The sequence below is a fragment of the Rhodnius prolixus genome, unplaced genomic scaffold, assembly GCF_049639745.1.
Source record: "Rhodnius prolixus isolate KJV_2025 unplaced genomic scaffold, Rpr scaffold_17, whole genome shotgun sequence".
Lineage (NCBI taxonomy): Eukaryota > Metazoa > Arthropoda > Insecta > Hemiptera > Reduviidae > Rhodnius > Rhodnius prolixus.
The window spans coordinates 3,518,431-3,537,930 of record NW_027411626.1 but is presented as its reverse complement, the minus strand read 5'-3'; the positions used below and the strand labels follow the sequence as shown (position 1 = coordinate 3,537,930).

General features: G+C 35.7%; 3 protein-coding genes across 7 annotated transcripts in view; 2 read left to right on the top strand and 1 right to left on the bottom strand.

Annotated features, from left to right (window-relative positions):
* The first annotated feature begins 3,244 nt into the window (after positions 1 to 3,244).
* LOC141459758 (microtubule nucleation factor SSNA1-like) lies at positions 3,245 to 5,358 on the top strand. 2 transcript variants are annotated; one of them, XM_074139166.1, is made up of 3 exons: positions 3,245 to 3,490; positions 3,596 to 3,803; positions 4,893 to 5,358. In XM_074139166.1, the coding sequence occupies exons 1-3, from the start codon at positions 3,439 to 3,441 to the stop codon at positions 4,897 to 4,899; spliced, it is 267 nt and encodes an 88-aa protein (XP_073995267.1). In that variant the 5' UTR covers positions 3,245 to 3,438; the 3' UTR covers positions 4,900 to 5,358. The 2 variants fall into 2 exon arrangements, with proteins under 2 accessions (XP_073995267.1, XP_073995266.1); XM_074139165.1 differs by having other exon boundaries at positions 3,249 to 3,490; positions 3,596 to 3,795.
* Positions 5,359 to 5,611: 253 nt separating this feature from the next.
* On the bottom strand, positions 5,612 to 7,783 carry brn (beta-1,3-galactosyltransferase brn). Of its 2 annotated transcripts, XM_074139164.1 has the most exons (2): positions 7,587 to 7,777; positions 5,612 to 7,432 (listed from the first exon to the last, which is right to left on the bottom strand). In XM_074139164.1, exon 2 carries the CDS (start codon positions 7,197 to 7,199, stop codon positions 6,456 to 6,458), a length of 744 nt encoding a protein of 247 aa, XP_073995265.1. In that variant the 5' UTR covers positions 7,200 to 7,432; positions 7,587 to 7,777; the 3' UTR covers positions 5,612 to 6,455. The 2 variants fall into 2 exon arrangements, with proteins under 2 accessions (XP_073995265.1, XP_073995264.1); XM_074139163.1 differs by having other exon boundaries at positions 5,612 to 7,783.
* A 203-nt stretch (positions 7,784 to 7,986) lies between these two features.
* The window catches only part of usp (retinoid X receptor ultraspiracle), a 63,492-nt gene continuing 51,978 nt past the window's right edge, over positions 7,987 to 19,500 (top strand). For 2 of the 3 annotated variants that reach the window (XR_012461609.1, XM_074139159.1), the window contains exon 1: positions 10,437 to 10,918. Coding sequence is in view for 2 of the 3 variants with exons in the window: in XM_074139159.1 (XP_073995260.1) it covers positions 10,828 to 10,918 (91 nt within the window). In the remaining variant the exon portion in view is untranslated. Of the gene's footprint in view, positions 8,181 to 10,436; positions 10,919 to 19,500 lie in introns of those variants that run through there. The other variant, XM_074139162.1, reaches the window with a different exon arrangement.

Here is a 19,500-nt window from a genome sequence, read left to right as displayed (position 1 = left end):
TGTCCGGTCGTTCCCATTACAATTAGAAAATGGACGACCATTTAGAAAACTACAGCTCAAAAATAAAATCTGTGTTTTCTTAAATTATTTTTAAAGCAGTTCTGAAGATGAGATGATCATAGGCATCTGTAAAAAGTGTCGTTTTTAGGGCGATGTACGATGCCGCAGGCTGTACGATGTTAGGAAGAGTAAAATGGTGAAACAAAACATCAGAATTTACCTTCGAAGTTACCTGGTGATCTCTCGTTTAGGCGATTTAACAACAGATTGTTTGATTCGACTTAAACACTTGTGATTCCAACACCTAAACTCTGGTCCATTCCCAGGTAAACTGAAAAAAATAAAACCGCGGAAAAAACCCGAATGGCCTGCTCGTAGGACAGTAAGGAGATCTTCAATGCCAGTCTCCAAATTGAGAATAATGGGTTCTAATACGTTCGGAATATTTATGCGATATTTAGGGCCAGGCCATGATACTGGGCAACCTCTAGATTCCACATGCTGTGCCGGTCTTGCTAGATTGCTCAACTGGGAAAACAATAAATTCTTGTTGGATTCCATATCGTTGGATTTGCCTTCCTCAGGGCCAAATCAGCTCCTTTTTTTACCCTCTTGTTTTCTTTTTTTTTTTTAAAGATTATCGGGCATTCCAGGATCTGGGTATTCCAGTACACCTTAGTATGAGGTGTACTTTAACATTTTGAGGTGCTCACTCGATATCAACATTCTCCACCCACTGTGCATGAATGATCATCTGTTATCGCAAAAAATTTTCAATTATCGTGCAAATTGGAAAACGGCGTCCATGAAAGTTAACGTCATAAATAGAAATTTTGATTGGAAAAATGTCATGTTAATCAGTAAAACGTCAATTAAGGACAATTCTGGCAAAGTATAGTCAAGAGGATCATTGATGGGTATGTTCATTGTGAAGTTTGAACCTCAAAGAGTCGTACGAGAAACTCGTATGTTTACAGCAATTTTTGTTTTTAGTTTTCATTTAATCCCCACCTCCTGTTAATCCAAATATCGGATTTGTATTAAACATAGCAGTATTGTAACCTACGTGAGTGGCAAGCAGTAACATGACTGCACTGTGAAGTCCCTACAGTACGCACCTGATTGGATGAAATTCTTAAGTAATAAAATTTGATTGGATGTTAAGTTTTTAATTAAAATTATTAACAAATGTCATCAAAATATTTCTTCTTTTTTTTGCAGTTTTATATGGCGCACATCCTTGAACAATTCAGCTCTTACCCTCGCTAGTGAAAGTATTGCAATCGTGCTGATTGTCTTTGAAACAGCCCTATCAAAAAAACTAGAAGAATCACTGCAGATAATATTGTAATAGGTCTTAAATAGAGTCGATTGAAAAAAAAAGTTCTCCAACTTGTCTAACAGTCTGGGCAGTAACAGTTGAAAGGGAATTTGTTAATAATGGTCAGACAATTGGTTAGCCTGTGGCGCGAGCAAGGCTGCCAACCTCGCAGCTTCATTCCCAGTTCTGCCAACTTGTTCATATCCATACAGTCCCAAGGACTGTGCTGTTTCCTCTTGAACCACTATCCCACCCTTCAACCGCTTGATTTTCTCTAATGATCTCCGACTGGTGGTGGATCTACTGCTGCTGTTGATTACAGAGGTCCGACAGACTACACTAGCAGAGGCGTTTAAATTGTGCCAATCAGCGGTGACCCCATTAACGTTTCCTTTCTGAATCATTACACTGTTTTCCTTGCCTCTAATTGGATAAATGTCTCAGTATTCTTTGACCTGACCTTTTTACTCTCTCTCTCTCTCTCTCTCTCTGTCTCTCCTTCTGCGATCGAGTCAAGTTCTGCAAATCGAGCTTTCCCAGAAAATTCAAGTTTTGACTAAGTGCCCCGAGTCCCGAAAAAAGTGTATTTAAAAAAAAAAAATAAGCGTGTTTGTGAACACTCAACAATGAAAAATTACAGATTATATAACTTAATCATTTTGTTTTAATGCTCCCAAAAAACTACGTCGGTTAAGTTAGCAACCTCTCAACGGAAGTCCAACTTTATTGAGTGGATTGTTCGCACGTTTTGGGAGATTTTCATACTTATCTCAGTGCACACTTTATTAGTGGATTATACGATTCAATTACGCATATTATGTTAAAGAAGATTAAATAGTTAGCTAAACTTTAGGGTTAGGAGAAAACTCCAACATTTTACCAAATGGATTGTTCACTTTTTGGGAATTTTATCGAAAATTGATTTCCGAATTGTCTAATTTTCGATGGAGAGGAAGTCATGTGAGTGTTAAAACTAGATTTTTATTTTCTCTTTCTCTGCAAAGGAGGAAACTTTGAGATCGTATCAACCTTTCAACAGTCTGATTTTCTCTGGAAATACTTCTATTGATCACGAATAAAAGATTTCAGCGCTTGTGAGTATGTAAAACAAACTTAAATTCGCAAAAACCTTAACGGGGAATGTAACTTACTGATTACAGTAATACATTACAGTGGTTATGTATGATTGTGGTAAAGCCAGGTTTAATGAGAAATCATGAGTTGTGGTGCTGGACCAGTTAGTAGTGCACTCTATTAGCGGCCAAGCAAACTATCATTTGCTCAATGCAGAAATTAACTAATACTTATATCATTTCAAACATTTATTCCATCCTTTTTTTTTTCTAAATAAAACAAGGAATCCTGATATTCCATTTTTTTAGTATTCTCCAAAAATATCCAATTTATGCTATGAGTAGCCTTCGTACGTTTTGTCGGAAAGCTCACAAAACGACACTGTATGTTTTGTGTTAGTGCTAAAGGCTGATGTGATCAACAAAGTTGGATGAAGAAAAAAACTCATGCCTTCATAGTATGTCTAGAGACCCACGTTATACTACCAAGTGTCTACCTAACTAGAAAATCCTGCGAGAGATACTCTTTAGGGAGCGCCACAAAATAGACAAAACTTTGGACGTGGAGAAGTAGACTCCTGGCCAGTCTTAATGAAATCTAAATAATTCTATTTTTTTGTGCATTATAAATCCTCAGTTCATAATATATGTACATATATCTTCTGGCATTTTGAGAACTGAGGTTCTAACAAAGTATAACTCCACTCAGGTCTTTCAGTAAAGCATTACCCCATAGAATAAATAATTATGATTTGCATAAAATAATACATATAATTTATTTTTATAATCTAATTTTGAAAAATAATAAATTATTTTATTTTTATTTTTTGCAATTGGTGATGTTAGCGGGAATGGAAGGTTTCTAAAAGGTTTCTGGACGAAGTTACCTACTACCTTCGTTTTTACAGTAATGGCTAGTAACTAGTGTAGATGTTTTTATGTTGCACTAAAACTTCCGTAAATCAAGTAAAATAATTTATTTGTCTAGTGACGTAAAGTACTTGAAATATTTATGTATTATATAATAGAAAGGAATATCTCAATATGGGAGAACAAGGAGCTGCCCTGCAAAAGTGTAATCAAGAACTCGTCAAATGTAAGTACTCTATACTCTAAATTTCCTTTAAAAAAATTACTAACATAATCCAATAAAATATATCAATTCTACTGTTTAACTGATAAAATATTTAATTCCTTTCAGGTATCGAACAGATTAAGGTTAAACGTTTTGAAATATCACGAGAAATTGAGAAAGAAGATATGATAAAAGTGGAACTTGAAACAGAATTGGCCAGTATTAAACAAAAACTTGATGAAGTTAATAATAGTTTAAAGAAAAAATTAACAATAAAAGAAAATTATGATATGGCTTTACAAGAATCTGAAGATGCTTATATGAAGGTAAATGAGTAAGTTTTTTTATTTAATCTTTTGTAAAGGTGTTTAACCTAAAAATAAATGATATTTTTAAAGAAAAACCTACCAAAAAAAAAAAAAAAACAAGACAGTTCTTGGCATCAAGCATAATTTAAGAATACAACTGTACACTACTTGACGAGTTAGGAATTTCTTGAAGCTGTAGGGTCATAGACATTCTAAAGTTACATTCATGTGAGATTGTCCATTGCATCACGCTTGATTCTAAGCAGTTTTTAGATTTCCACACTTTCAAATGAATAAGTAGTTAGGAAATGATCAAATGATTTGCTTCATACTCCACATGGTCCTATGATACAAGTCATACTCTGGCCACTGTTTAGATAAGAGAACAAAAATGGGCAAAGTCTCTTGATTTAGCAAATATTTTATGTTCAACAATCTGGAGTATATGCTCCAATTTAATAATTCTTAAGTCCGTGTTACCAACAGTGAATATGCTTACAAGGTGTTGAATTAAACAATATCATGGGAACTTTCATGTGGAAATCGACAGCAATATGGTTGTCCCGAATTTTTCTTTTTGTTTTTAATTTTTGGTTATTTTTTGGAACTAAGTTTTTCGTATTCTTTTTTAAAAATAATTATATCTGTACAAATTAACTCATGTTTCTTCCAATATAATCATTCGTTTTATCCATCATTAATTCATTTCCTTAGTGAGAGACATTTTAAAGGATTTCTGAGAAGCTACGGTAAGATTTATTTTTTTCCAAATTTCATTAACTTTTCGCTTTTCCAGTTTTTATTTTAAAACCTTAAGAATTATTAACTAATGACAATTGTTAATAAGTAAGTATAAGCTCTGAAAATGACTTAGTCTCTAGGTTGAAAGCTTGACTTGAGTAAAACATAAAAATTATGACTGAAATTGGCAAAATCTTTTTTTCAACTTTTATTAAGTAATACAAACTTATTGTGTTGTGCACTATCAATTCTGAGTTTCCCTTGGCGTAGCTCTTCGAACTCTTGTTTATTGCCGAACTTGTTGCTCTCCTCAGACGAATAATTATAATACTTCACCTGTTTTAAGATATTCTGAGAACCATTACTTGTTTCAGATTTTAGAGAGTACTCGGGTGTTGTTGACTAAAGTTCGACGTGAAAGTGAGAATTTAGGAGAACTAACACAATCATGGTAATATATTGAAACCAAAAAAGGATAATTAGAACCAAATATTTTCTACTTCAGTTTTATGAAGTTTTTTTTTATAAAACACTTTATTTATTAAAAACTACCACAGCCGTTTGTCCTCTGTATAGTTAGTGCATTTATATACATGAGAAAAAAAAATATTTTTTACACATAATATTGTAAATAGTTTTATTTGAGTGCAGGTGATTAAAATTGTTTACCATCAATGAATTTGTTGAGAAAAATTAATAATAATATTGACATAATACTAGATAATATAAAGGAGGCGTTCAAAACTTTTCCTTAGATCTTTATGGTTAGTGTATAGTGGGCAACAAATAGAAGCTTTACAAGTGGCAATCAAATTTCTGTACAAAAACTTATGAAGATATTATAAAAATCCTAAATCAGTTGGAATTAAGTTACGAAATCACTGATATTAATCCACTACAGCTGATCTGATCACGTGTTCTATATTTGCTTTTTCCAAGTTTTGTAAAATTTTCTGTAACTATGAAAAACTGAGTTTTGGAAACCACTCAGTTTTCTTTTTAGATATAGTTATAACAAGCTTTAAACAATCATTAATTAATGTTTCATTTCAGTGATAGACTATTTATTATTGTTTTAAATAAATATTGTGAATAATAAATATTGTAAGTTTAAACTAAAAAAAAAAATTACTCTTTAATTTTTTGTTTTTCTCTTTAATATTTTTCTTTCTAGAAGAGAAAGTACTGTAATTTGCACATTTTTTACTTTCAAAGTTCACCTAATATCTGTTTTAAGGAACCGAAAAAGTCTAGTTTGGGTGTATCCATGGTAACTAAGCAAAAACGAAAATCTGCAGAAGTTGAAATTAGTATGTATTTCGCTTCACCGGAGAATGCCTGGATTCGGTAACCGGAACTACTTGAATAGATTTTTTTTTTAAATTTTTAATGATTTCCGCTGGAAATGGCTGTAACGATTTTCTTTAAACTCAGTAAACCAATTTTTTCTTGTGTAGATTTATAACTATTATCTGAAACATTTTTCCAGGCAATTTGGCTCTTCTGTTAGTCTGGGTGGTTTGGATTTTCCTTTAACGTGCCATTTTTGTATATTGTACTATATTACCTGCTGAACTAAATTAATTTCCTGGGAATAACAATCGTTCAAAATAAAATTCCTAATTTAAGCATTCGTTTTCCAAATTTTCTGTCCACTTACACAAATTAAACGACTGACAACATATTAAATAAAACATTGAGAGATAAAATGATAAGTTGCTAAAATACTGAAAGCTATGTCAGTCCAATTGATCGACTCCAAAGAGATTTCGCACAAAATACAGATTCTCCAACTTTTGATCAATCAATTATGTGCTTAGTGTTTACTTCCTTATCACGGCAAACCTTTCAATCCAGCCTTGCTTAAAAAAAAAGAATAAGGATGTTATTGCAATTTCTGTTCACGCCCCTCGTCAAATTGCATCCGCTAAAATGAACTATGCATTTCCATTACTCTTCTGATCATTCCACACCCATCTTAATTCCTCCGGATTATCATAGCCGTGTGAAGCGATAACATATCTATAACCGTATGGATCATAGCTCTTCTTATAGAAATAGAACTCAGCACTGTGCAGCGGTACAATATTCACAGATTTGGCTAACATTGACAGATAGATATCGTCAAAACGGAAATGTCGTACATACATACTGGCATAGTAAAGTTTCTTCAGTGCACGATTTGAAAGTACATAAGCACCAGCGGTCACATATGGTGGCCATAAATCGTATGGATATTCATCCACAGGAACATACCACTTGCTGAAGAGGTAGCGCATTGGTCGGCTATTTCTGAACACATAGCCAGCATATAGTTCATTATCATCACGAAGTTCAATGTCCACTATAGTTTTGATTTCTTTACCATGTAAATAAGCTGGATTTTCTTCTTGATCACTAAGTTGTACAGACTTCACGGGCACTTCAAGATAACCAGGATACTCTATTGGATTACGTACAAACCTTAAAACGTTTTTCGTAGAAACGTACATATCATCATCGCTGAAAAAATAGAATTTAGCTTTATTACAATGATCAAGAACCCATTTCATGGCCATCAATGTTTTGATTGTATTATTATAGTACGTATCTTGGAAATCCACCTGTACAATGTCGCCTTTAGCTTTACTTTCTTCACGAATTCTTTTCTGTATCCCATCATCTTGATCAATGCCCAACATAAATACCGTCCTGATTTCCACGTCAGAAAAACGTTTTTCAAAACCCCATGAGTTTCTAATCCCTTCTCGTTTATCAAAATTTCTAGTCGCAGATTTCACTATATAAACCAATCGCAACGGTCCATCATCATCTACTTTACACTTTTTCTCACACTTATAGATAAACTTGTAATTATAATTGTTATATCCAGTAATTTGTGGCACTTCATTTTTCAACCACTGATTCACAAACACTGCAATTTGTTTGTCAAAATGGTTAGCATAATAAAGTGAATAACTTTTCTCAAAAAATAAAGTAAATATACCGAAAAAATATAAAAGGAACAGAACAATTATGATTGAAAATTTTCTATTACAGAGTAGTTTTGATAGCTTTCTGCCACTCACCATGAAAAATGCACACCTTACCATCGCCGAAGTTCTAAAATAATTACATTATGTACCAAGATTTAATATTTAAACCATTTAATATCAAATGCTCGTTAATGTTTGTTAAATTTTGGAAATAACCACTTTTAATAACATCAAATAAGTATAACCTGCTACAAGTTACTGTGTAACCTTCTCTGCAAATGAATATTAATATCTTCTCAATTTTAAGCACAGGTAACTTGATTCATGAATCTACAGTTCATAACGTTAAAAAGTTTTGGAAGATTGATTCAGAATATTTGTATTTGTTCCATTAAAAATTTGACTAAACATTATTGAAATCAATTTTAAATGAAAAAAAAAGTAAACATAGAGTAGCCGACTTTTTTTTTCTGTATTATTTGCTTTGTTTAACCTAGCCGGCCATGTTTCATTGCTCTTGGTATTGCTTAATGAAAGTGGGGCAAGTCAGTGGCTAGTGCAATGTTTCGTGTTAAGTTTTAATTTTAATTTCTTTAAATAGTTTTTATGTTATTGTTTAGATTTTTTATTTGTTTCTGCCGTGGGAGAATCTTTAGACTTGCAAAGCAATGGAGACCAATGAAAGAGGTGAGTGGAACTTTCCTTTCAAGGAATCTTATTTAATAAACAGGTTATCGTTGATGTCTAACCTTAGTTATGTTTATTTTCTTATTACAATAGATATTAAAGAATAGTAAGTCTTTATTTAATTTAATTAAATAAGTTATTTTTTATAAATAATAGATCAGTTTTCATTTATGTTTAAAAATTCAAAATAATGTAAATCTCTTTTAACTTCCAAGAAACATTTTTAGTAGGTCAAATAGTGATTTATGTCCCTTTCATTTGGAAAGGAACCAATTAGTAACGATTAAAAAAAATCATTAGTATTGCCGATTTGATATGTAACGTTATTTCTCATGTACTTTTATTGAGAATGCTATAAAAGTATATAATAATTGAGAAAGCACTGATGATTGTATCAATGTTAAATTGAATATCACCTTCTATTAACACTTTTCGAAGGACTGAATCTTAAGCATTAAGTATTATTTATTGGTAATTTAAGTTTTCTTCAATTGAAATAAAATACCATTCCTTTAACTCTATAATCAAACTTACTTATTAAATAATTATATTTATGTCAAATAGGTAACATTCAACTTAAAATAATTGGTAAATCCTATGTTGAATTGAAGGTTATTTCATTTATTGACATGTAAACAGGCGACTGATCATTTCTATTTATTAACCTCGTAAAAGATCCTGCTAGATGTTATTTTCTATCAGATTTTAAGTTCTAATGTGGTCGAAAAAGTGGCCATTAGCTCTCCTATCTGGAACTATGGCCATATTATAATAAAAATTGGGGAGCAAACATGAATTTCTCTTATTACAAATCCTAAGTTTCTAACTCAATTTTTTGTTTTTTCCCCCCCCAAACACACTGAAATGTGACTTCCGTAAAAGGAAGCCTGTATCCCAGTGTAATGAATGAAGTTTTTTTCAAAATAGCTGAGGAACCATTTTTGAGCCGCCTTACTGAACAGTCGTGAGTGAAGAGGTACTTTTTAGGTTGACAACTATTCTTCCCGATTTTTGCAATATATTTATTCCTCCTTAACAGTACGCAAGAGATAGGAACGTGCATTACAAAGGAAATGCATTTCAAAGACTACTTCCTTTCCCAGACACCCATCTATTGTTGAATTTGCCGGAAAAAAAGATTTTTTAATACTTATATTGGTTGCCAGACTGTAATGGCTCTTTACTTCCGGAAATGCCCATACTGGAATTTCCTTGAGAAATACAATTTTAAGAACTACAGCTATACCATTAGGTAATCAGTTTTAAAGAAAATCGTTTAAGCAGTTTTCAGAAAACCTTAAATACCGGAAAGTTCATTTGATATTATTTCCGGGAATCCTTTTTTGATCCAAAACCCGTCTCTCCGTGAGCACCTCTGATAATCAAGTTTCAACTTCTTTCGAGTTTTATTCTAATAGGAAAGCCACAAGTAGATAGAGGAACCCGGCAGATTTGATTACCCCTTTCCGGAGGTCGAGTATCCTATCTTTCTCCCCGAGTGGATATTATGTTAATCGATCATTGTTATATAATACACGCAGTCCTATACTTTGTACTGAAATCTTACTTTAGACAAACCTCTCCCATGGGACCTTTAATCGAATTGTTATGGAAAAATTTATTAATTTTGGACTACACCAGGTGTCCTGGCTGCAACCTGGCGATCAGAATCCCTTAATCCTTCTCCTACAGGACTTTTTGAATGTAAAGCTTGTTGTCCTGCATATTATTAATTTTTATATTAATTCCACTGCCGGAAGTAACACAACTGTATGGATTATTGAGATTTCCTTTAAACTTTCCGCTTTCGTCGCTCTCGTGCTTGTCTGCTACTTTCTTAAATAAATTTTTCCAGGACAATCCGAGTAACAGGACTGTTGCGAGAGGGGTTTGTGGCTATTCTTTCCTCGAAAGTACCATTTCAATATAATTTACGACTCTTCCCGAGTTTTATTGTGGTTTATTAAATATCAGATTCTTAGAAAATGCCGGAAGTACCCCCAATTTTTTCGAAAATTTCTTCAAAATGTTTCTCTAAACTTCGTATTTTTGTACTGAAAGTTTTTATTTCAAAGATTTTTCTCGTAAATTTCATTTTGGGGCATTTAGAGGCCAGTGGGAGGTTTAGAGTGTTGTTACGAGTCAGCGATTGCAGTAAGAGAAAGTCATGCGAGTGTGCAGAACCACCTTGGCGCAGTACTCTCTCTAGTGTGGAAGTGGTGTACCTAGAGTCGCGGCGATCTGCTCCAAGTGGGGGAAGTCTGGTCACGATGTCTATACCCGCAGTTCGCTAACTTGGTTTGCCGGCTCTGCAGACGGGTATCGCTAAGCACGCCATCGCCAATATATTATGTTTTCGTTGTCACCATTTCTGCCGCTTCATATTTTTTAACGTTTTTTTTTTTTTTGCGTGTGTCTATGGGGCGCTTCGCTAGTGCTTTTTTTTGTAAATAAAATAAATCGAACTGTCGATTACGAATAATCTTTCGTCATCACATTGATCATGTGTCTGTTGATGATATGGTGCTGCTACAAAGTATCCATCATTTTCATGAGTGAAATCGATTAAAAATTCCAACAAAAAACCTATTAGTGGAACCAGGTAGAGTTATTGCTACAATCAGTGGTGCTGTGTGTACTTTACCCTATGTACTTACAGACAAACTCGACGAAGATGATCAAGAAGGATAAGCCGATGATGTCTGTAGCGGCCATCATCCAGAGTCATTGGGGACGAGGTAGGCTTTCCATTTCTATTTCCTTCTGCAAGAATCCTGATTTTTGTGTCCATAAATATTTTAATTTGATCCTATCCGGCGTATCGCACATGTTTTTCCGGTTTCCGGACTTTCGCCCATGATCAGAAGTAGTTTAATGTTTTTGGTGTGTAGAGAATGTGTGACTTCAGTTTGTTAAATATTTGAAATATTTAACATTCTCGAAACCAAAAAAATTTCTAAGGCTCAATTTTCAGTTCAGTGTTAGTTTTCTCTGTAAATACTTGTTTTGAGTCCTCGTCCTCTGAATCAGAAAAAGAGTTTAAAGAATGGAGGTGTATACACCGTGACTCAAAAAAAGTCACAGACATCTTGCACAGTCTTTACTTCGCCATAGTAACATTTTTGAATTCAAAGTAATGAGCCGTTATGTCCAAGCTGAAATGAGGCCCTGTGGCCCTGTGCCTTAGAAATTACCAGGATTTGCGGACGCGCTTCCATAGGTGGATATTTCTCGCCCGGAAGTATTGTCCAGGTGTAAGCACCTCGAGCTATACTGAAATGTTGATGTAAACAATAGCAGCTTACTTATTTCAATTGAAGACATGTTATTGCCTACATGGGATGCGCACGGTGTGTGTAAGTAATTCTTTCATCCATCCTCAGGGGTCTAATCAGTTTGGTGTAGAGATTTCGACTTCACTTCCATTACCGTCTAGTTAAGCGTAGTACGTGACGGAAACCTGAGTGAAGTCAAAATCTCCAAAGTGTTTAATCTCTGACAATGGCTTAATGTCTGAAACCTCCAAATCTCACCACTTTTCCAACAAAACGACATTTTCTTCAACTTAAAGTGGGATAAGTGTTGTAGCCAGGGAAGCCTACTCTATTCCTTGAAGTCCTTAGCCGAATTCTTCCAGGAAACAAGAAAATCAGACAGACTTTGAGTTGACCAAGTTTACAGGAAAATTAAATGCAACTTGAACAATTCTTGAACCGGAAGTAGTGCAATAAAGGACCTATTGTCACTCGATAAGTAACTATCATCGCCCCACGGTGCAATCGGACCCGAACAGAATTAAAAATTAGAGATTCCAATGATCTTTACTAAGGTAAGGGACTTTATTGCTTAAACTCTCGCCGGAAATACCCATTTCGGGTTCCCCTTAATCCTCCTCCCCCTAAAAAATGTTGTTTTCAGAAAATTAACGTATTGTATGTGTGTGTAGAGCAGTCAAAATTCGCAAGTTGCTCAGACTATATCACGATGAATGACGGAAATCGCTCAGCAGGAAATGATGTCATGTTGCAGCCATTGTGTTCACTTTGTGGAAAGTTTCTCTGATTTTCCTCCACATGGATATCATTTATTTTAAGATTTGTGGTACGGAACCCTTCTAAAGTGTGTTTTTAATCAGGTGTACGGTATTATAGACTGTTTAATATTAAAGTAGTATCGCGATGGACTGGTAAGCCGAAGAGACCCGAATCGATCTGTAATGAGAGAACATCCACTGGGCGTTGAGAAGTTTCTGGGCGCGGAATTCGTAATTCGAGCCTCTGAACCGTGAGATTTGCAATGAAAGAAAGTCAAATCTGGTCACGCCCAATGTTTTCATTTTTGAGGTACTTCTATAACTGGGCCCAATTTTCCACAACCCACTTTTCCGGTTTCCTCAGGTAAGCCTACAAAACGTTGAAAGATCGATATTGAAAAATTTTTTACGATTGCAATACTACCTCTAATAAAAAAGTAAGAGAAAAATAATAATTTTAAAAAATATTTAGTTTGTAAGTAAACATTTAATTTGGGGGGCAAATAGTTATTTAATACACAGCTTATATTTTATTTAGTTGGAGGCGCAAAATGTTGACCTTGATGTCGCCATCTTGGAATACAACATGGTAGTAAGCGAGAAGAATAGACTGAAGCAATGAAAAAGGAGAAAAAAAAGAACTAAATTACCACATCGTGTGAAACCTACGACAGCCGGCTTTTCTTGGCCAAAGTGAGCAACGGCGATGTCGGCTCACCGTCTTCTCTCTTGTTGCGTAATTAATTTTACGGAAAACCTAGAATTTCTACTTTCAAGATGGTTGAAACTTTAGATATTGTCAAATGTAATCAAATGATAGAGTGTTGACTGTAGTGTGACGTCGCAGATCTTTGATAACTTCCAAGAATCAATAATATTTCGGGAGGCTAAAGTTTCAAACCCAAGAGACTGTTCGCGCTATATGATGCCACCATTAGAACCTACTGATCAGGGCACACTCAACCTCGCTTTCACGGTTGCAAGTAGTCTGCCCCGGAAGTGGATCCATGTTTAAAGGAAAGCGATTCCGTAAAGTAGCACTTCCGCTTGGGTGACTTTGTCCAAAAGCTTACGATGGTCTTTATTTTTTGTATTTTTTCCTTTTTGGAGTTACAGACTCCATATGAAAGACTTTTCCGAGTTTAAAGCATCTCAGAATAGTTGTTACCGTTAAGAACTCAATACAGGAAGTCTACAGTACTCTTAGATTAAATCTATTCTTTGAAGGGCCAAGATCAAATTATAAGAATAGACTATGAAGTTTTTGTAGAAGTTTGCGTATTAAAAGAAATACTGTTTTAATTATTTTAATTGTAAGGAGCAACAACATCTTAGGCTATTGGTGTAGTGCACTGTCGGCCTCTGGACAGTGTTCTCTCGTTACAGACAACAATGTCGCATCACCGGACAGTGAGCTGTAAGAAGCTCTTAGAAAGAAAAAAATCAAAGGGACCATGTGCAGGATTCGAACCGAGGATCTGCGCGTCCAGTGTCCAGTACGCGCTAATCACCCCCTCACCAAAATAGCTTTTTCCCTCACCAAAAATTAAACAAATTTTGCCATAATTTTGTTAATGGTAAAAAAAAACAGGTAGCTTTCCACTTCAAGTTGGATTTGTGGGGAAACAGTCTGATAAGGAATCCACATTTCTTTAGTGTGTACAGAGATAGCCAAGGTTATTTGTTTTTTATGAGTCTGTAATAATGATTATTTTTGCAGAGTATAATTTGGCGAAAGATTGTTGACTTACAGAAACAATTTAACCTTGCCCCTCCTCCCCCGCCCACCCGAAGAATGCCCAAAACCAATTTTCCCAGAAAATAAAACCAGCTGATCTAAATACGAAATTTGTATTAAATAAAGGATGCGTTTTCAGGTAACTGAAAAATAATCCATCCTCCAATGTGGTATAACCACAGGGATATTGTTTATGAACTCGGGGATTTCATCAACATTAAATGTTTATTTTGTTAAAACACGCGGAGTCGCACTTTATGCTGTTTGGAAGGGGAAAATAGAATCCGAAGGGATTCCATTGGGAGAAGTCCCAAGGATCCCTTTAATAGAGTGTTCCTGAAAAGGTTTCCCCAAGCATAAAGTTGAAAGCCAACAAAGGAGGAACTGGTTGGTTCGTTGTGGGCCTTAAAGATGGCTGCAACTCGGAATCAAGCAGAAACACGAGAATTAGGGAACGGATTAGCTATGAGGTTAGCATACTGGACTCCCACGCGGAGGTCCCGGGTTCGAATCCAGCTGCTGACCCTTAGATTTTCTCTTCCTAGGAGCTTCTTACAGCTCACTGTCCGGTGATGGACAGTGTTGTCTGTAACGAGAGAACACTGTCCGGAGGCCGGCAGTGCGCTGAAAAAAGCTCCGGGCGCCAATAACCTTAGATGTTGACGCGCCTTAAATCATTAAAAAAAAAAAAACACGAGAAGTAGCGACGGATGGGTGGGTGGATGATCTTCTAACATTTTCTCGATGAAGATAATTTTGGATGAAGATTTTTGCTTTATTATAATTGGAGTTTTACGTTTCTAGAGTGGAATCGTGAGAAGAGACAACTTCCCCAAATGTCCTGGCACTTCCGGTTTAGAAATGGACACGATATCCATTAAAGTCTCGTAACAGGCAAAATCTTTGTTTGAAGGCAATTTAAATTTATAAGGGGCGCAATGAGAAGGTCTTGTCAGTGTATTCTGCATATACAATATCTCTAAATATATTTTAATAATACATTGTAGTAAAAAATTTTAGGCGCCACGATTGCTGAACGGTTAGAGGCGAGGCTCGCAAGGTACTGGATTCGATTCCCGGTCCAAGCCTTGGATTATTTCACGAAGGCTTGTCGCCTCCGTCCACTCCACCTAATTGAAGGTAGTTGGACGTAAATCTCGTCTGAGAAAAACAAAGTAGGCAATAATTTCGTTGGGGGGAATCATGCAGAAAGTAGGCCAAGTGCGAATATCTGCTAGCTGGGCCTAGATATCTGCGACAACAAGCTGGTCACAGGGATGTAGTTGGTGGGCGAGTGAATTGAAGCTGTCGGTGGCGGTGTAGGAGCGCAAGGTGAATGGTATTAATTGCGGAGAATGAGAGGGGGTGGGCGGAATGTATTAACATTGAACGATTAATGGGTTCTGTAGGAAGATGGATGTATTGAGTAATAACCAGGCGAACTGTGAGTGTGTGTGTGTACGGTGTATCCAGCAGTGTGGGTGGCGGAGAGGGGGGATAAGATGTTGCCAATTTGGCATCAGTTAGATCGCGATCAGAGAGTGAGGCTGTCTGTCACTATCTCTCCGCTCTACTCAACTGCACACTAGTACAGTTCTGGGGATAATCTGTTACTTTTTCTCCTATGAGTCTGGCCAAAAAAATATGAAAGATCCAAATGTGAAAAATTATTATTAGACGCGACTATGGTGTGAGGGGTCTGCATGGAAATATCAAATTGGGGAAATTCTGTGCGGCTCCCCCCTAATTTCGAGTCAAAGAGGGAAAGTAAAAAAAGTCCATGTTTTAAGTCCATTTCCATCTGTGCGTGCTTGTATTGATGACGTAACCATGGGTGATGAAAGAGAATGGAGCGTACAAAGAGCGATCAAGGTACCAAAGGAGAAAGTTTGGCCGGCTAAACTCAAGAGAGAGAGATCAGTTTGTCTGTCCCCAGCGCGCCTGCCTTCCCATAGTTCCTTCCCAAAGCGCTTGAATTACTTAACATTCATTCACCATTAACTTGGGCCTATTAAAGCAATTTTTGGGTCCTCCATTTCAAGGATTCGCCTTTATTTTTTGTTAATAAGAAATATAGTCCTTTAACTGGCCTTGGTAGTTTCTTTTTTGTCAGTTTCCGGTTCTTTTCTTGCTGTTAAGTCTTTGCAACAAGTTTTTTTTTTTTTTTTTATGGAGGTGGGTTGTCAGCCTCCCCGTCCACGATCGAGAGAAATGGCTGGTTGTGGAGGCCCGGGTCCAGAAGAGGAAGAAGGAAATAATAGCAGTCTGGTCAGAATTTCTGTATCTCAACTTTTCCCTGAGATTCTCCGTATTGAGTCCTCTGGAGTCTGAAGGAAAGTCTAGGCTTGATGTTAAAGGAGACTTTAATAGGTTTTCTAAAATTTCCAGTCAAAGAAAATTTCTTCCGTTGGAAGAAACAATTAGGAATAGATTTTCCACATTTCTACGACTTATTTAAAAATGACTCCTCCGATATCTGTAAACTTTGTTTTGTAATACAGATAGATACATTTATCTAAAAGTTTTATTTGAGTAACATTCTAGATAGATTCATTTTAGAGAATTTTGAAAAATCTAAAGTTTAAACTAGGAATGTTGTAGTTCTGTTATTATAGTACCCGGGTATTCTTATAGCGGCTCTGCGCTGTACTTGCTATTAGGGTTTGAGGTGGAAGGGCACCTAGCTTTGGCCACAGTGCTATTTCATCACAGGGGACGGTTTTACTATCTGCAGAACCTGTACATAATTCAAAGAATGCTTAATAAATTGGAGTAACAAAAAAAAACTTTTTTCTGCAACCATGTAGGAATGTTCTCATTACTCAATTAAAATCAGCTGTGTAATGCCCAACTTCCCACACTAGTGGGGGGAAATTCCCATTAGTGTCACTTTCCGCACAAGTGAGTGGAAAAACTTTATTGTGCTTCCTTGATATAAGAAGTTTTGTTATTAACATAAATATTTTCTGTAAAACTCTAATAAGCTTATTTAAATTTATTTTATTTAAATAATTAAAAAACGAATATTAAAAAAATAAAATAAAAATTGAAAGGAATATAGAAATAAAAATAATACTTTAATAAATAATTAGATATTTTTAATTATAACAGTTAAAAAGGTTATAGTGTTACCTTATAGAAATTTAAAATGGATTCTAGTGATGCCTGTTTAGAAAACACTCCTCCATCAATAAAAGAAACAGCAGGAAATGTAATAAGTAATGTAAATACGTAAGTAATGTAAATAATTGTAATATAACAATAAATGTTTATAATAAATAAATTACTTTTTGTAGACTGTAAAAATGAAATTTTTAATTTTTTTAGTTAATAAATCTAATGGTTGCAGAAAAAATATATTTAACTCGAGTGTAAAGTATTTTCCTCACACTCGGCAATTTGCACTTGCGTGCAAACCCTGCCTCGTGTGAGGAAAAGTACTACTTTCCACACTTGTTAAATAAATAACTATTTTAAACTTCGGGGGGGAAAAAAATGACTCGCTGGGCAGAAGCTCGAGATCAGATTCTTCTTATCTGGATGATATCTCGAGATAGTAGTCGTTTATAAATCATCACCTTTATCTGTGAATAATAATGATGTAAATCTTGCCAAAGAAAAAAACTCGAGATTGTAATAATTGACCCAGGGGAAGTGGCTATTTAATGTAGTTATTGTTGTGGAATGTGTACGTGTATGTGTGCCTGTACACTTGCCTTCTAGATACTGCTGCGCCCCACCACACCGACTGTGTCGACCTTCTTTCCGGTGTTGGCTTTTCTTCCATCTTTTATTATTATTTCATTTTGACACCCATTCCTCCTCCTCCTCCTCCTTACTTTTATTTATTATTTACTTTTTACATAATATTAAATAAATGGTTACGTCAGTGAATAAGATGCGGTCATTTATTTTTCAGAAATTTGGTGTGAATGCACACTCACGCGACGTGCCTTCTTAATATTCACTTTCTAACTCCTATATGTATATTTTTTTTTTTTCCAAATCATGTATTGCAAAATATATTTCATTCTTACTATAATATTATACAGTTCGTATTACCGTACATCTCACAGAAATGCCCTAAATAGTATTATTGAAATAAAACGTGGATTATCGAGGGGGGGTTAATCGGAAATGCGAAGCCTTGAGACAATCGTCACAGCCAGGAAATCTTAAATGAAAATCTTTTCTGTAAAGTGGTGCATCCGGTTCCTGGTATTTCCTTCTAACTCTGAACTATTAACACAACCCTCTCTTACAACATGTAAGTCACAGAACCGTACATTATACTGTAGTGGTAAGCCTATAATGATGACCCCTTCCACCTCAGTGCTGCTCTTAATCGAACTTTTTCTAGGGAAATGCGCACCGTTTATGGGATATATAAAGAAAATCGTTGGAACTATTATCGAGGAAATGTGGCAAAAGTGGAGGGGGTATTTCCGGTTGAGGGATTCAAGTCGCCGAATCGAAATATAAATCTCCACCTTCCGGTGATTATGTTTCGAGATGTTGCGTAATTATATACACATACACGCCCACACTAAAGTTCATTTTTACTGACTCGGGGGCGATCCCCAAAACAAATATCGCCGGTGAAAAATCTGAAAATCTGAAAAACGCCATGCTTTCCTGTTCGCCTAAAACAGGAAGTGAACAAAATGTGTAAGGAGAAAGTGATGAGCGGAGGATATCTCGCTTCTATCTCTTTGCATACATAATTATCAGCTCTCTAGTGGGCAGTAAACATCCCAAGTAAGACTCCCAAACTAGCGATCGGTCTAGATCAGATAGTGGAGTTAATGTGCTCTGTGGGCCCAGTCTGGAGGTCGTCCCAGTTGTCTGGGATCCATCATTAGTCCCGATGGATTCTTTGTTTTGACGCCACCCTGTCTGCTTATCGCTTTCACACTATCACATCGCCAAATGTGACATCTCCCCTCCCCCCTTGTCCAGCCAACATTATTGGTTTGTTTTCCCGCTGCTTCAATCAGCTGTTTGCCAATTTGGCGGGCTAGGTGTAGCGCTGGACAATCTGTATTATCCCTTTCATTCCCTGTAATGTACCTACTACAGCTAGCTTCTCGGGGCCTATTGCGTTCGTAAACTAGAATATTCTGTCGTCATAAAATCTGGACCATTCACCGCCAAAGAATCACCCCCGATAAGTTGCTAATGATTTTTAATAAGAAGCTAACACCTAGATTTTCCAGCTTTTGGGGCAAAGAGGCTGTGGAAATAATTACATAATTTCTGACCGCAATATGATCACAAATTTCTGTCATGTTTATGCTTCATTTTTACTTCCATCACCAGGTGTATAAAGTATTGCGGTCTTGACTAATTTTCTAGTTTTTATCTTTCTGATTTACCCCTCCACAAAAAAATGTCTCCTACGGGCGGAATGTGTTTTATTTTTTTTTTTTATCTTAAAATTATTTTTTATGAATGGATAACTGGGACGACATGACGTATTCAAAAACTCCTTTTAATGAATCCAATCCCAAAGGAAACTGAACTTTAGTGATGATGCCGACTTTCCTGTC

Coding starts and splice junctions, on each gene's coding strand:
- brn (XM_074139163.1), bottom strand. CDS start 7,610: ATGGTAAGGTGTGCATTTTTCATGGTGAGTGGCAGAAAGCTATCAAAA.
- LOC141459758 (XM_074139165.1), top strand. CDS start 3,439: ATGGGAGAACAAGGAGCTGCCCTGCAAAAGTGTAATCAAGAACTCGTC. Junction 3,491..3,595: donor TAATCAAGAACTCGTCAAAT/GTAAGTACTCTA, acceptor AATTCCTTTCAG/GTATCGAACAGATTAAGGTT. Junction 3,796..4,892: donor CTGAAGATGCTTATATGAAG/GTAAATGAGTAA, acceptor TACTTGTTTCAG/ATTTTAGAGAGTACTCGGGT.